Source organism: Scyliorhinus torazame, chromosome 9, assembly GCF_047496885.1.
Source record: "Scyliorhinus torazame isolate Kashiwa2021f chromosome 9, sScyTor2.1, whole genome shotgun sequence".
Taxonomy (NCBI): domain Eukaryota; kingdom Metazoa; phylum Chordata; class Chondrichthyes; order Carcharhiniformes; family Scyliorhinidae; genus Scyliorhinus; species Scyliorhinus torazame.
This window is the reverse complement of record NC_092715.1, coordinates 63,020,577-63,036,604: the sequence shown is the minus strand read 5'-3', so window position 1 is coordinate 63,036,604 and position 16,028 is coordinate 63,020,577. Positions and strand designations below refer to the sequence as shown.

The 16,028-nt window shown below is 41.2% G+C and overlaps 1 protein-coding gene across 1 annotated transcript in view; it reads right to left on the bottom strand.

Moving 5' to 3' along the window:
• Positions 1 to 226: 226 nt before the first annotated feature.
• The window catches only part of LOC140429248 (tubulin-specific chaperone A-like), a 110,488-nt gene continuing 94,686 nt past the window's right edge, over positions 227 to 16,028 (bottom strand). The window contains exons 3-4 of the mRNA XM_072516009.1: positions 9,263 to 9,349; positions 227 to 562 (exon numbers count right to left, since the gene is read on the bottom strand). Of these exons, the coding sequence (XP_072372110.1) occupies positions 482 to 562; positions 9,263 to 9,349 (168 nt within the window). The 3' untranslated portion in view covers positions 227 to 481. The remainder of the gene's footprint in view (positions 563 to 9,262; positions 9,350 to 16,028) is intronic.

Below are 16,028 nucleotides of genomic sequence, written 5' to 3'. Positions count from 1 at the left end.
CCTGGAAGCTGACAACAAAGCAGTTGCGGGCTGCCTCAGTCCATGGATAAGTTGTTTTCTCAAGAAATATTGCCAGCATACTTGGCCAATGGTGCAGCAGCTGCTGAAATACAATTATCAGTTGCTAGACCACAAAATACACACTCACTTTATCCATGAAGTTCAAATGGAACAGATCTCTTAGCAATAGACATTTTCAGACGGACAGCCAAAATAAGACAATTCGTTGTCAGCAGGTACATTTATTAAATGTTTCATTATTTCACCATGATGTGGCACAAAGTTAATTTGGGTACAGAGTCTGTTGTGCAACTCAGATTACACAGGGTTCATACATAGATCCCGAGAATAATAATAGCAGGGTCATAATACCCAAAACTGAAATGGGGGGCGGGGGGGGGGGGGGGGGGGCGGGGGGGAAGGAATGGAATGGATACAGTGCAAATATTTATAACAAAACATCATAATTAAGAAATAGGTTCTAAGCTTCTAGTTTGATTGATCCTATTGTGGCCTGGGCTTCCTTGTATTCCTCAGTGTCTTCCAATTCTTTCTCACTTTCCTAGAGCAGGAAGAATACAAAATATTGTTTTCATTTTTGCATATATATTAGCTTTATTTGCTAATCCTTAACTAAGTACTCCAGCTACTGAGATTAATGTAAATACTATAAAACATTTACACTTACAATATATTATACAATCATGTGAAATACCAACTCCTTTAGCAACTCATGCTTAAATCCAACTTGGTACTTGGAGCTGGAGGGGTTTGGGGTTCCACATTATTTAAAAAAACGATTAATTTAGTAACCTTTGATGAGCAATCAGTACTTGAATGAAGTTGAAAGATAGACTATAGCTAAAGTGGCTTTCACCAAGTATAAAAATGGTCGATATTTATTTGATGTAATTAGAATAATAATTAGAGCAGAGAAGTTTGCAATGTTGATCATCATACAGGTTCTGCAAGAGTTTTGAATGATTGATGTCTATTTGGATGGAAGCCACTGCGACTGTGGCCACTGACAAGATTTACTTGTGATGCCTGAAATTTCAACAAAAATTGAAATGGACATCACATCGTGTTCATCACCTTCATCTGGCTGCAACACAGACATGTGGAACTACCATTCCGCCATCTCTACATGTCAAGCTTTAGGGTCCATGTCCTGAAATGTACCTGGTGACCTTGTAGGCTGAGAAAATCAGCAGAGTAAAATATTTATACAGTGAGAAAAAAATAAAAGACTTAGAAATGAAGTAAAAATGGTTTTAATAAAGATAGCCGAACAAGTCGACCTAGCCTGCAACTGGTCCAATTAAGGCCACAAAACCATGGACTGTTCTCAAGGCTGTGATGAGCTAGCTAATTTCAGTGAAGATTGCATCAACTGGCCATGGCCCACCAATTAACCAAGGCTCTATTATGGATTGTTATCTAACAACAACTATAAACAAGGCTGAAACATGAAGAATTGTTTTTTCAGAAGAGCAGACGATAAGCTGGTAAGGACAAAAAGGTAGGGAAAGGGGGAGACAATCTTGGCAAAATTTAAAATATTCTATTTATATATCTCTGTTCTTAAGCAGCACTGGATTATTAATGATATAAAGCTTTCCTGCCAACAAGAATTTCTTTCAGCACCATACATTAGTCAAAGATTCACTACAAAATCTGACTAGGGGCTATGTTTTTAAATTCAACTTTATGATGAGAAAAGCAGAAAAGAAAAAAGTAAAAATATCAATTAAATATAGATACAACTTAATAGGCCAAAGTTTTTCTATCAAAATATTTGCATGGCTAATCATTATTTGTGCATAATCATCATTTGTGCGTAATGGCAAAGCAACTTTAGGCAAAGGCCAGATGCACGGTTATATGCCAATAGCCAAAGGTTGCTGTCCCGTCCAGCGACTAGTTTTTTTAAATAATTGCATTTACCGTCTGCCTCAATGGATTGAATGTCGGAAAGCTGCTGTACTTGCATAATGAAAACAAACTAAATCTACCTCATAGCACCAGGGTCCCAGGTTCAATTCCTGCTTTGCACGTTCTCCCTGTATCTGCATGGGTTTCCTCCAGGTGCTCCAGTTTCCTCCAAAGGTGTGCAGGTTAGGTGGGGTTACAGGGATAGGTAGGGTGCTCTTTCAGAGGGTTGGTGCAGACCCGATGGACCAAAATTCTGCACTGTTGGGATCCTATAGATTCTATGGAAATATTTTAATCTAGCAATTACAAGTCTAACTACCCTTTGTCAATAGGATAAGCGTTAATCACTTCCAACCATTAATTAAGGAAATACACTCTTGTTTGCCCTGTTCACTTGGGTCTTAGATGCCCTGTTTCCCTCACTACAGCATTATCAGCTTGCACTGTCAGCAGCTTGAGTTTGAGTATACAAAGGCAAGTCTAATTAATGGCAGACACTGTTACCATACCTCGCTATGGCAAAATCTGGCCCTATTTATTTCAAAAGCTGACTTTCACCAAGAAAACTAATATCTATTTCCAGCACTCACAGTCCACAAATCTTTCAAAAAAATTTGAATTACGTCTGGATAATTCAACAAAACCTCCTACATTTACATAGACTACAGTTTTGTTGAATAGGAATGGGGTAAAAAAAAGTCATATTGGTTCTGAACAGAATTTTTGCATTAATATTGGGAGGCTGTTGAAAGTGACTTTTAGTTAGCTACCCTCTTCAATGAAAACATATTCTGCAACTATACTGTCTGCTAACAGCACTAATTAAACAAAGATAGCAGACTTAAATATTGAAAATATAAATGACTCACATAATAATCTTTATTATTGTCACAAGTTGGCTTACATTAACACTGCAATGAAGTTACGGTGAAAATCCCCTAGTCACCACACTCCGGCGCCTGTTCGGGTACACAGAGGGAGAATTCAGAATGTCCAAATCATCAAACCAGCACGTCTTTCGGGATTTGTGGGAGGAAACCGGCACACCCGGAGGAAACCCACACAAGACACTGGAGAATGTGCAGACTCCGCACAGACAGTGACCCAAGCGGGAATTAAACCTGGGGCCCTGGCGCTGTGAAGCAACAGTGCTAACCATTGTGCTACCGTGCCTCATCAGGGGTATTTAAGATTTGGTTGGCTTCCGGTGACAGGGATGTGCTGAGAAGTCGCACATCAGGTGGCTCTCCTCTCACGAACCTGAAAACTAGGCTCTTTTTGCCCGATAAATACCCGCTAACACCACAAAACATCCCCACACCACTACCAAAACACAGAAGGAGGAAAAGATGCCAAACAGCAGCCAATTCTAAGGACGAGTGGAGACCAGGAGTGGAAAAAGCCTGAACAAGCAGCAAACGACTGAAGCAGCACGATGCGGCAGAATTCGGTCTTCGCCAGAGCAGAGGGACTGGCCCGCTGTACGGGAAGTCCCCCTGCACCAGGGGATGGGTGAAGGATGTTTCTCTCAAGAGAATTGAGAGCGCATCGAGAGGTAATGAAATCGGACATCCAGGCTGTGATGAAGGGTGCGATTGCCGAAGCTATGGCGACCATGCAGGTGGCCCTGGACAAGGCGGAAAGGCGACTGGAAGCCCAGGAAGAAACAATCAAGGAGCTGGAAAGGGCTGCAAACCGGATCATTGCCCTGGAAAAGGAGGTGGTAAGGCTGGTCGCGACCCAAGGGAACCTGAAAGGGAAACGGCGAGGACCAGGAGAACCGGTCGAGGCGGCACAACTTACGAATCGTGGGCTTACTGGAGAGGATTGAAGGTAGGAACCCCACAGACTATGTGGCCCAAATGCTGGGTAACCTGGTGGGAAGTGACAGCTTACCCAGCCCACCAGAAATCGACAAGAGCGCACAGGTCACTTTGACTAAAGCCCAAAACCGGGGAACAGCAGAGGACGATAATTGCTAAGATGCACCGATATCAGGACCGGAAAAGAATCCTGCGCTGGGCCAGGCAATCCAAAAACTGTAACTGGGAAGGCCCTTGGATACGGATTTATCAGGACATTGGGGGTGACCTGGCCAAGCGCCGGGCCGAATTTAACAAGACAAAGGCTGCGTTGTACAGAAACGGCATACGGTTTGGAATGCTGTACCTAACTAAGTTCTGGGTCAGGTACCGAGGCAGGGTGCACCTTTTCATGGTCCTTGCGGGCACAGACAAGTTTGTCGCGGACAACGGACTGGAAAAGCGCAGCAGGGGCTGCAGTGAAGAGCCCACAGAAAGAGGCTCTTAATGTTTAGTGTTTTCTTTTCACATTCTGGACAGCCAACTGTAAACCACCACCACAGTGACCACTTTAAGCGGGAGATTACTGCCTCGTTCTGGGGACAGGAGTGGTAAGAGAGGGAGGTATGAACGAGCACAGCAAGCGCAGGAGAAGGTGAGGGGAATGGCAGACAGGGAGCCCAGAGATCAGGCGACGGGAGGATGTAAACTAGCTCCGGGAGGGTGGCCACCACACTACCGTGGTAGCTAGCACAGGGAATCATGCAGGAGAGAGGCGCCACGGCGCGTCCCCCGTAAGGGGGAAAAGTGCCTGGCCCCGGGGGGGGGGGAGGAGACAGACATCAGGTACAGGAGGACAACTAGGGGAAGAAAAAGGGGGAGGGGAGTAGCTACAGGGTAGTGGGAGAAAGAAGACGGGGGCTGGGGGGGAGAAACCACAAGGGAGAGATAGGTAAAGAAAGATGGAGGGCATTAGGCTGGCTACAACAGGCCACATGTGGCACCTTGGACCTATCGGAATTTCTCCAAATAGAGAAAATTAAATTCGCCACCCGAGGGTCGGAAGAAGACTTCTACAAAAATGGGAGCCATTCACTCAGTTCTGTTTGTAGCCAACAACTAAGAAGCCAAAGAACAGGAGGGAGTAGCCATGACACAACAAGGAAGGGGGCTGGGGACGGAGGCAGGGAAACATGGAACCCAACCATGCCCAACAAAAGAAGCATGAGAAATAATGGGGAATCAAAAGAGAAAACTGGTGGGGAACGAAACACAGGAAACCACAACCACCACTGTAACTAATGTAAGGGGTAAAAACTACGGTGTTTGAATGTAAATAGTTTAAACCGACCGATGTGTAAATAATTTTAGTTTTACTTTTTATTTTCTCTTTTTGTCTCCTACCGAATATTGTCCATATTTATAAATGTTTTGTATACCAAAAACGCAATAAAAACATATATTTTTAAAATTGAGATTTTGTTACAATTATCAACTCGAATGTTAAGCATAGTTCGGAACCTCAAGCTTAAAATTTACGCTTTGCACCAATCCCAATCGTACTGTAATTGGTGAAAAGCTGAAGCTGTACAAGCTTTCACATCCTAGATAACAAAATCCAAATGACTTCAGTGTAATCATGATGTTCACCTTGCATCAGTACCATATCAAAATTGCTTCACACCAATGTAACATGGTGACATAGCTGCCCTATATAGTCTTGACCATTGCCAAGGTAGCCAGTGTCAACTAGAGTGGCAGTAAACTATTATAGTTAGTCTCAATATCTTTAGTGAGGCAGAGCAAAGTCATTTAGGTTTTCATTAAACACATGAATATTAAATGAGGATGTCGTTTGTACTTCTTGTAGACAATCTGCTAATATAAAGACAAATAAAAATGCCAATTTCGATTTTTAGCAAAAGAGATTGAAGTCATAATATGTCATTAATTTGATTTGCCCATTTTCAGGATTTGATTTATCAAATTTATATTATTATGTCTGAACTGGAGGTGTTAACATGGCCTTTCCTTCCTTATCACCCAAAAGTGTATTGTGAACATTTACAGATCAATAATTAACATCTAATTTCAAAAATGTTAATTTTATTATGCACAAGATACTTTCAAGACTTGTCAATAGGGTTAAAAGATACACTGCAACTAATTGTATATACAAATAGCAATGAGTAGATACACCACAATAGCTTTAGTCTAATTTTTCTTAAATATATGTTTGTGGTAAACAAATTATGCTTGGGAACTGGGATACTTAGAAACAGCTGGTATCATCTATTTTTCCCTAATCTTGTATTTATTATAGATTCGGAGACCTTATCCAAGCAAGCATGCTTTAATAGACTAAACTCCCATACCATTTACACTTCCATTAAAATTATACTTCACAAAATATCTGATTTTGTACTTATTTTAGAAAGTACTTTAAGTGCAATTTTCCAAAATGAATATAAATTGCAATGACTCATGCCTGCCATGGAAAAATCTACTGGTTAATTTTTGTTCCCTAAACAATTTGAATAATAAAATGCACCTTATTGTAACTTTATTCTGGAACGTGTGGTAAATTCATTAAATGTAAAAGATAATTAGATAATTAAAATGAAGCCCCACAGCCACAAATTAAGTCACATTTGAATGTTGTGCATTTCCTATTTAGTCAGGTGAACCAAAGATTCTCATTTATTGGTTTTAAAATTATTTTCTGATATTAGTCGTTACTCTGTATGCACACAGAAAATATACATTAAGTTCATTTAGAAAAATAATCACATACAATAACCTCTTCTCATAGATGTATGTATCCATGACAGTATTGGTAGGAGCACCACTGCCTAATCGTTATGCAGAAAAAGTTCTGTCTTTACATTGACTACACCATGTTGCCTGTAACTATGCTAAATGCAATAGATTCAGAACGGATCTAACAGCTCAAAACCTAGCATCCATGAGGCACTGTGGGCCAAATGCAGCAGCAGAACTATATTCAACTACAATCCGCGACCTCATAGCCCAGCATATCCCTTAAACGATCATTACCATCATGCCAGGGGATCGACCCTGGTGCAGTGAGGAGCGCAGAAGAGCATGCCAAAAGCAGCATCAGGCGCTAACTAATGAAGCTACAATATAGGAGTATACACATGCAGAAATAACTTGCTATAGACAGAGCTAACCAACAGATCACAATAAAGCTCTGCAGTCCTGCCACAAATATCAGTGAATGGTGATGGGCAACTAACAGAAGTGGTATTTGGAGCATCCCACCGTCCAATGCTGAGTGGATTATTCACCCCAACCTCCTCCCGAACCCCACCATCACAGCAGCCATCTTCAGCTAATTTGATTCACTCATGTGATAACGGCCCTTAACCAAACCGTTTCAATACACTGGTATCCAATAAATTGAACAATTGCTGAGATATAGCCCGTCTACAAAAGGCAGGTCAAATCCAATCTCGTCAACTACTGCCCTATCAGTCTACTCTCAATCATTAGCAAAGTGATGGCAGGTGTCACTGATTGTGCTCACCAATGCTTAGTATAGGCTCCACAAGGACCACTTGGATCAAGACCTCATTACAACACTGGTACAAACACGAACGAAAGAGCACAATTGCAGAGTTGCGATGAGTATTTAAAATACATTATTTTATTTGTTACCTATCCTTAATTGCCATTGAACTGTGTAGCTTGCTAGGCCATTTCAGAGGGCAGTTAAGAGTCAAGCACATTGCTGTGGGTCTGGAGTCACATGTAGGCCAGGCCAGCTAAAGATGGCAGATTTCCTTCACTGAAGGACATTAGTGAATCAAATGGGCTTTTACAACAGTTGATGACAGTTTCATGGTCACCATTACCAAAGAGTAGCTTTCAAATTTATTGAATTGAAATTCCACTGGCGGTCGTGATTTGAACACATGTCTGCATAGGATTAGCCTGGGCCTCTGAATTACTAATCCAGTGACATTACCACTATGTCACTATCTCCCCTCAGTAATTGACATCAAGGCAGCAAGGAGTCTCTGTAAAATTGAAGTCAATGGGTATTTGGTTAAAACATTCCACCAGCTAGCGTCATATCTAGTGCAAAGAAAGATGGTGTGACTGTTGAAGACCAGGATTTAACCCCAGGATATTGCTGACCCTCCAAAATGTCATTAGCGGATATTCGCTGATGATTGCAGTGTTCAGCTCCGTTCACAACTCCCCAGTTAATGAAGCAGTCTGTGCCCAAATGCAGCAAGACCTGGACAACATTCAGGATTAGACTGCAAGTAGCTTTCATGCCATTTCAAACAAAAGTGAGTCTAATCACTTCCTCTTCACATTAAAAGCATTACTGTCACTGACGATCAACATCTTGGGTATTAAATTCCAGAAAGCTAGTTGGTGAAGGATGATATTGCAGTCAACCTTTACTCAGTCTTACATTTATTTACAGAGTAAAACAATGCTGCCATACACCTTTTAACACAGCCACACCATAATTTCAGTTAATATCTCTTTAGGTGCGTTCAAGTGAAACTCCAGTTAGTACCTTATCACCTGTATACTACAAGACACAAGTCAGGGGCATGATGGAATACTCTTCCCTTGGCTGTATGAGTGCACCTCTAACACTGAAGAAGCTCAACACCACCCAAGCAAAAAAGCCACTCACTTGATCATCACTCCATCCACCACCTTAGGCATCCACTCCCTCTATTACTGACACACAGTGTTTGCAGTATGTACCATTTACAAAGTGCAGTGCAGCAACTTGCTAAGGCTTCTAATAATAATAATAATTGCTTATTGTCACAAGTAGGCTTCAATGAAGTTACTGTGAAAAGCCCCTAGTGGCCACATTCCGGCACCTGTTCGGAGAGGCTGGAATGGGAATTGAACCCGCGCTGTTGGTCTTGTTCTGCATTACTAACCAGCTGTCTTAGCCCACTGTGCGAAACCAGCCCCTTCTTTGGCAGCATCTCCCAAACCCATCAAGGTTTTACCATCTAGGAGGACAAGGCATCAGATACAGGGAACACCTCCAGCTGAACAGTGCCCTTCAAGTCCCACATAATCATGACTTGGAAACAGATAGTCGCTTTCTCATTGTCAGTGGGTTAAAATCCTGGAACTCCCTAACTAATGGCACAATGGGAATGCCGACACCAAACGAACTGCAATATTTCAAGAATATTTCAAGAAGGTCTTTCACCGCCACTTTCGCAAGGGCAATTAGGGATGGACAATAAATGTTGGCCTTGCCAGCAATGCCCAAATTCCATGAACGAATAAAAAAAGTTGAATTTTGTAGAGAAAATATCAGTTTGTTCAAGAAACAAACTACATACTTGCTAAATATGATTTCAGATATCAAATGTTGATTGTATGAATTTAGAGTGATTACATTGATCAAAATTGAGGGTTTTAAAAAATCTATTCCTCAATCCAGTACATTTACTAGATATAGAAAGGCACCATGTACTCAGAACTTGCCAAACTGAAAAAAACAGACTTACCAATAGTTGCGCAAGGTCACTGTGGGCAGTTGCCAATCGACGCTGACAATCTGGAATCATCATCCGTGATTCTTGCAGAACCTCTATCTAAAAAGAAAAAAAAAAGACGGGGGAAAATGAGGCGGGAAACAACAAGAGGATCACGCTTTTAAAAACACCCTAAATAGAACCCTGTTCGTCTCCAGGTTTTGAACTGAATGGCGTGATATTGTACTCAAATGTTAAAATACTGACAATTTATTCAATCTTTTTTCAACACTTTTAGAATTGCCATCAATAATTTGTACCACCATAGAGTTTCCACTGTTTCGTCATACATAAAAACAAAATTAAAATGTGTAAACCAGCTCAATAAATATATTGTAATGAACTGAATACAGGATACATATTTTACTTGTTAAAAAAAAAACCAAAAGATCTGCAGTTGACATAAAAAGCTTTTATCTTTGGGGTAATAAAGAAATGCACTGTCCAAGTAATATCTCAGAGATAATTACTGCATGAAAAAAGTTATTGAGTTATTGATCAAACTGTGTGCTCACTGCAGGAGGTTCAGCCTGTGAAAGACAGAGGTCTTCAGGAGCTCAGAGACAAGACAGCGGAAACCAGCAGGTTCATCTTCCATGGTCCTTATCGTGCGTAAGAAAGTTATTTCAAAAACTGTGCTCATTAGTTTTGGCTAAGACAATATGATTCTGTTCCATTCAGGATAAATTGAAGTACAAAATACAGTCTAACTGTTAAAAAGAGTGCCCAATCAAACGGTGTTGCATTAGAACTGGAACAGTGGCTTTCGATCAGAGATTCAAAGCTTCAGGAAAATATAAAGGGTTAAATTATGTTGCCCTTTCTTTAATGCTTTAAATGCATTGCCTTGTAAAACAATGCTACTTGAGAGACTCATTGGCTGTTTTTTATTGTCTAAAACATATTTTTGTTAATCTCAGTAAAGCGGTATTAGTACATAGGAAGTAATGATATTAATGGCATTGCTGAACCAGTTCACTATGCCAGTGTACTTGAATTAACAGTAGCTAAAGCCTCAAGTCAGAAGAAATGGTTCCAATCTATATGTACCATAAAATCGCTGTCATAATGCATACATCTTTGTATGTTGAATTATCACTGGCAAAATAGAATAGTAAATGTGTACACAAAATAGGTGATATGTGGAGCACAGAAGCTCATGGCATCAGTAGAAATGGCTAATACTTTGTGGTTGGGAGACTAAAATGTACTGCAAATGAAAATGAAATGAAAATGAAAATCACTTATTGTCACAAGTAGGCTTCAAATGAAGTTACTGTGAAAAGCCCCTAGTCGCCACATTCCGGCACCTGTTCGGGGAGGCCGGTAGGGGAATTGAACCGTGCTGCTGGCCTGCCTTGGTCTGCTTTCAAAGCCAATGATTTAGCTCTGTGCTAAACCAAATGTAGCATATACTTCAGGTAAAGAGCCAGTAAATAATAAATGTGGTTAACTACGAATGAATACAGTTAAGGTTTTGTTGTTGTTCAAGAATGACTTGCATTTATAGAGTGCCTTTCGCGAGCACTGGATATCACAAAGCGCTTTACAGCCAATTAAGTCCTTTGGAGGTGTAGTCGCTGCTTCAATGCAGGAAACACAGCAGCCAAGTTGCACAAAAAGCTCCCAAAAAATGCAATGTGATAATGACCAAAGAATTTGTGAAGTTGATTGAGGGATGAATATTGACCAGGACATCATGGATAACTTCCCTGCTTTTCTTCAAAATAACATCGGATCTTATACATCTACCCAAGAAAGCAGATGGGGCCTCGGTTTAACATCTTGTCCGAAAGTCAGAACCTCTGGCAGTGCAGTGGTAATGCACTGGAGTGTCAGATTTTATTCCTTTATGCTCAATTTCTGGAGCGAGACTGGAATCCGAACCTTGTAACTCTGAGAAAGGGATGCTACAGCTGATATGCAAATATATTCCAATTCCAATAAGCCAAATAGGGATGCATCCAGTGGACTCCTTGGATAAATCATATAATGATACCCAACCTTAAAAGGAACAAATACAGGGCGGCACGGTGGCGCAGTGGTTAGCACTGCTGCCTCATGGCGCCGAGGACTCAGGTTCGATCCCGGCCCGGGGTCACTGTGTGGAGTTTGCACATTCTCCCTGTGTCTGCGTGGGTCTCTCCCCCACAACCCAAAGTTGTGCAGGGTAGGTGGATTGGCCATGCTAAATTGCCCTTTAATTGGAATAATTAGAAACAAAAAGGAACAAATATGATAAAAGCGAGGACTACTAATATTGAAGATAATCATACACAATATAGAAAGTGTTCGAAGTTTAAAAAAGATTAGAAGGGCTAAAGTCATGGTTCAATGGCTCTCCTCTCTTCACTCAGATGGTTGTGGGGTCCATTCCAGGACTTATCATGCAATCCTTTCTGACACTTCAATGCAAACTGAAAGAGTGCTGCACTGTTGGCAGTACCATCTTTCAGATGAGAAGCTGAACCCAAGACCCATCTGACCTCTCAGGTGATCCTTCGGAACAATGTTAAAATAAGTATGGGACTTCTCAAGGCGTGCTCACCAACATTTATCCCTCAAGCAACACTATTAAAATAAACAGCTTAATTGGTCATTTATGTCATTGCTATATACAAATTTGCCAAAATGCCTCCCTGCACTTCAGAAATAATTAATTTACTGCCAAGTGCTTTGGGATGTCCTGAGGTTGTCACTTCATAAGTAAGGGTGGCATAATGGTTAGCACTGCTGCCTCACAACTCCAGGGACCAGGTTCGATTCCAGCTTTGGGTGACTGTGTGGAGCTAGTACGTTATCTCCATGTCTGCTTGGGTTTCCTCCGGGTGCTCCGGTTTCCTCCCACAGTCCAAAGATGTGCAGGTTAGGTGGATTAGCCATGATCAATGCACGGGGTTACAGGGTTAGTTTGCCTAGGTAGAGTGCTCTTTTGGAGGGTTGGTTCAGACTCGATTGGCCGAAAGGTCTCCTTCTGCACTGTAGGGATTCTATATTCAGAATTGGGCTTTCTAGTTTCCCTATTGAAACTGAACCTCACCCAACTTCATCCCAACTTGCCTAAATAAAACCCCTCCAGTTTTTTGTCTGCTGCTCTTCACAACCGTCCACAGAACCCATCTATCCAGTGTGCCTGTAGTCACCTTCTAAAGCTGAATCAAGCTATAAAAATGTGGAGCTTTGCAGACTATTTGTAGCAATGGCAGGATGTGAATCATAAAAAAAGGTCCATTACAGATTTGACTGTAAATCGAGGACACTTTTGTAGCAATATTGCTCACAAGAACACAAGTGATAGGAGCTGCAGTAGACCATATGGCCCATTGAGCCTGCTCTGCCATTCAATGTGATTATGGCTGATCTTGGGCTTAAACTCCACTCACGCCCACTTTCCATGTTCCTAATTCCCTGAGAGATCAAAAATCGGCCTATCCCAGCCTTAAATATAGTCAAACATGAGCATCCACAATTGTTTGGGGTAGAGAATTGCAAAGATTTTCAACAAAGATTCTCATCTCTCAGTCCTAAATGATCGATCCCTTATCTTGAGATGTTGCCATGTTCTCGATTCACCAGCTAGGGAAAACAACCTCTCAGTATCTACCCTGTCAAGCCCCTTCAGCATCTTGTATGTTTCAATGACATGATCTCTCATTCTTCCAAACTTCTGAGAAGAAAGGTCCAATTTACTCAGTTTCTTACCATGGGACAATTCTCTCACCCCAAGGACCAATTCAGTGAACCTACACTGTATTGCCTCCAATGCAAGTACGGTGTATCCTTCCTGAAATATAGATACCAAAACTCTACAGTACTCCAGGTGTGGTCTCACTAAAGCCCTGCACCAGTTTGGCAAGGCTTCTTTATTATTGCACTCCAATCCCCTTGCAATAATGGCCAACATGTAAAGTGCCTTCTTGATTGCTTGCTAATTTTGAGTTCTTTATACAAAGACTATCTGAACATTAACAATTAAAAATGTTCTTAAATTCTGCTTTTCGATTCTTACAACCATAGTGAATAACCTCAACACTTCCAACATCATACTCTATCTGTCATCTTGTTGCCCACGCACTTAACCTGTCAATACTCCTATATCATCCTCACAATTTTCCACCTCGCTTTATACTGTCATCAAACCTAAACACATTATTCTGCCTTAATGTACCACAGATTTTAAATCGATGATGCTCCAGAACTGATCCTTGCAGTATTCCACCAGTCACAGCCTGCTAACCTGAGAATGCCCTATTATCCTTGCTTCCTGTCCGGTGGCACGTGGTTAGCACTGCTGCCTCACAACACCAGGGACCAGGGTTCAATTCCAGCCTTGGGTGACTGTCTGTGTGAAGTTTGTATGTTATCCCAATGTCGCCGTGGATTTCCTCTGGGTGCTCCGGTTTCCTCCCACAGTCCAAAGATGTGCAGCTTAGGTGGATTGGCCATGCTAAATTTCCCCTTAGTGTTCAAAGATGTGCAGATTAGGTGGGGTTATGGGGTTACAAGAACAGGGAGGGGGAATTGGCCTAGGCAGGATGCTCTTTCTGAGGGTCAGTGCAGACTAGGTTAGGTGGAATGGCCATGATAAATTGCCCCTTAGTGTCCACAGATGGTTAGTTTACGGGGACAGGGCGGGGTGGAAGGGGTAGTGGACACGAGTACAGTGCTGATTGAAAGGTCGATGGAGACTCGATGGGCTGAATAACCATCTTCTGCATTGTAGGAATTCTATGATTCTATGTCCAACTGTTCCCACCAAAAGACAATAAACTACTCTATTTAATTAAGAAGGATTAATAAATTTTCTGTGTTGCAGTACCGCATTGTATTCTTCAGGGCCAGAGAAAATAAAAGGCTCAATAACCTTTCTTAAGTATAGAATAACTTTCCAACCTCAATGACAGTTTTAAAAAGCCTACATTATCAGTATGTAAATTAAGCAAACAATGTTAGAAGTAATAGAGCCAAACTATCTAAACAAAATTAAAATTCTTGTCCAACAAAATATTCTAAAAGAAAATAGTAAACATTTCATAGAATCATAGAATTTACAGTGCAGAAGAAGGCCATTTGGCCCATCGAGTCTGCACCGGCTCTTGGAAAGAGCACCCTATCCAATGTCAACACCTCCACCCTATCCCCATAACCCAGTAACCCCACCCAACACTAAGGGCAATTTTGGACACTAAGGGCAATTTATCATGGCCAATCCACCTAACCTGCACATCTTTGGACTGTGGGAGGAAACCGGAGCACCCGGAGGAAACCCACGCAGACACGGGGAGGATGTGCAGACTCCGCACAGACAGTGACCCAAGCCGGAATCGAACCTGGGACCCTGGAGCTGTGAAGCAATTATGCTAACCACCATGCTACCGTGCTGCATACAATTTCATTTGTATTTCCTTATCCATTTTAGACAGAATAAAATCAAAAAGTTTGACAATCATTAATAGCAAAGACAGAACTGTAGATTAAGTTTTATTCTAAAATCACAAAAAGATGAAGGAGCTGGAATTTGTAAAACCAATGGCTAAGTTGAATATAATTTAAGTATCTTCTTCGCCAAATAATTAAGGAGGCTGTTTGTATTGGGTCCAAGGCACAATGATTTCTTTTAACAAAAAAACTCAATGACTTCCAAAGCAAAGATTGTTTTTGTTAAGCAAAGTTGGATTTAAATTTGACTCAAATTTTGGAGTCTCAGGAGAGCCTCCTATGGGTGAGACTTTTAAAGTACTTTAAAACATGAGCCAGAAGCCCAGTAAGTGCTAGCTGTATGCCTGCTGCTGCAAAGAAAGCAAGTAAAGCCATCAGCTGAACTGTAATCTTGAATGTTTTAAAACGTCTCAAGGCTGGTGAGTGTTATCTAATTTGAATCTGTACAGGATGTATTTTATATTTAGCGATTTACTTATTTTGGAAGTTATTCCAGCCAGAAATGCACAGTACTACACACATATGGTACAGTATTTCAACTTGTACCCCCCCCCAGGTGAGAAATACCCGACAGTACCTTTGGGAGCTCATGATTCACAAAGTTGTTTCATTTAAAGTTACAATTTCCAAAAATGCAATCACACCTCAAAACAAGGACGATCTGATAGCCATTACAGAGACATGAATGCAAGAGGACAACAGGGGAGACCTGAATATTGAAGAGTACATGACAGTTCAGAAGGACAGGAAGCAAGGAAAGTGTGGAGGGGTAGCCCTGTTAATTAAGGATGACATTAGTACAATAGAGAGAGAGGTAGAGATGACCTTAGTTCTAAAGGTCAAGATGCAGAATCAATTTAGGTAGAGATAAGAAATAGTAAAGATGTGAATAGTTTATAGGCTCCCTAATAGCAACCATACAGCAGGATAGGCCAGAGTATTCAGGAATAAATAAGGGAGACTTGTGAGAAAGGTATGATGATAATCATGGGGGATTTTAATCTACATACAGATTTGTTGAATCAGATTGACAAAGGTAGCCTAGTAGTTGAATTCATAGTGTTTTGGAGGCAATTTTGTAGAGCAGCACAGGTTAGAGCCAACCAAAGAGGAGAGTATTCTAGATCTGGTAATGTACAACAAGACAGGATTAATTAATGACCTCATAGAAAAAACACCCTCAGTTTGCAGTGATCATAGAACATAGAACGATACAGCGCAGTACAGGCCTTTCGGCCCACGATGTTGCACCGACATGGGAAGTCAAAAAACAAAAGCCATCTAACCTACACTATGCCAT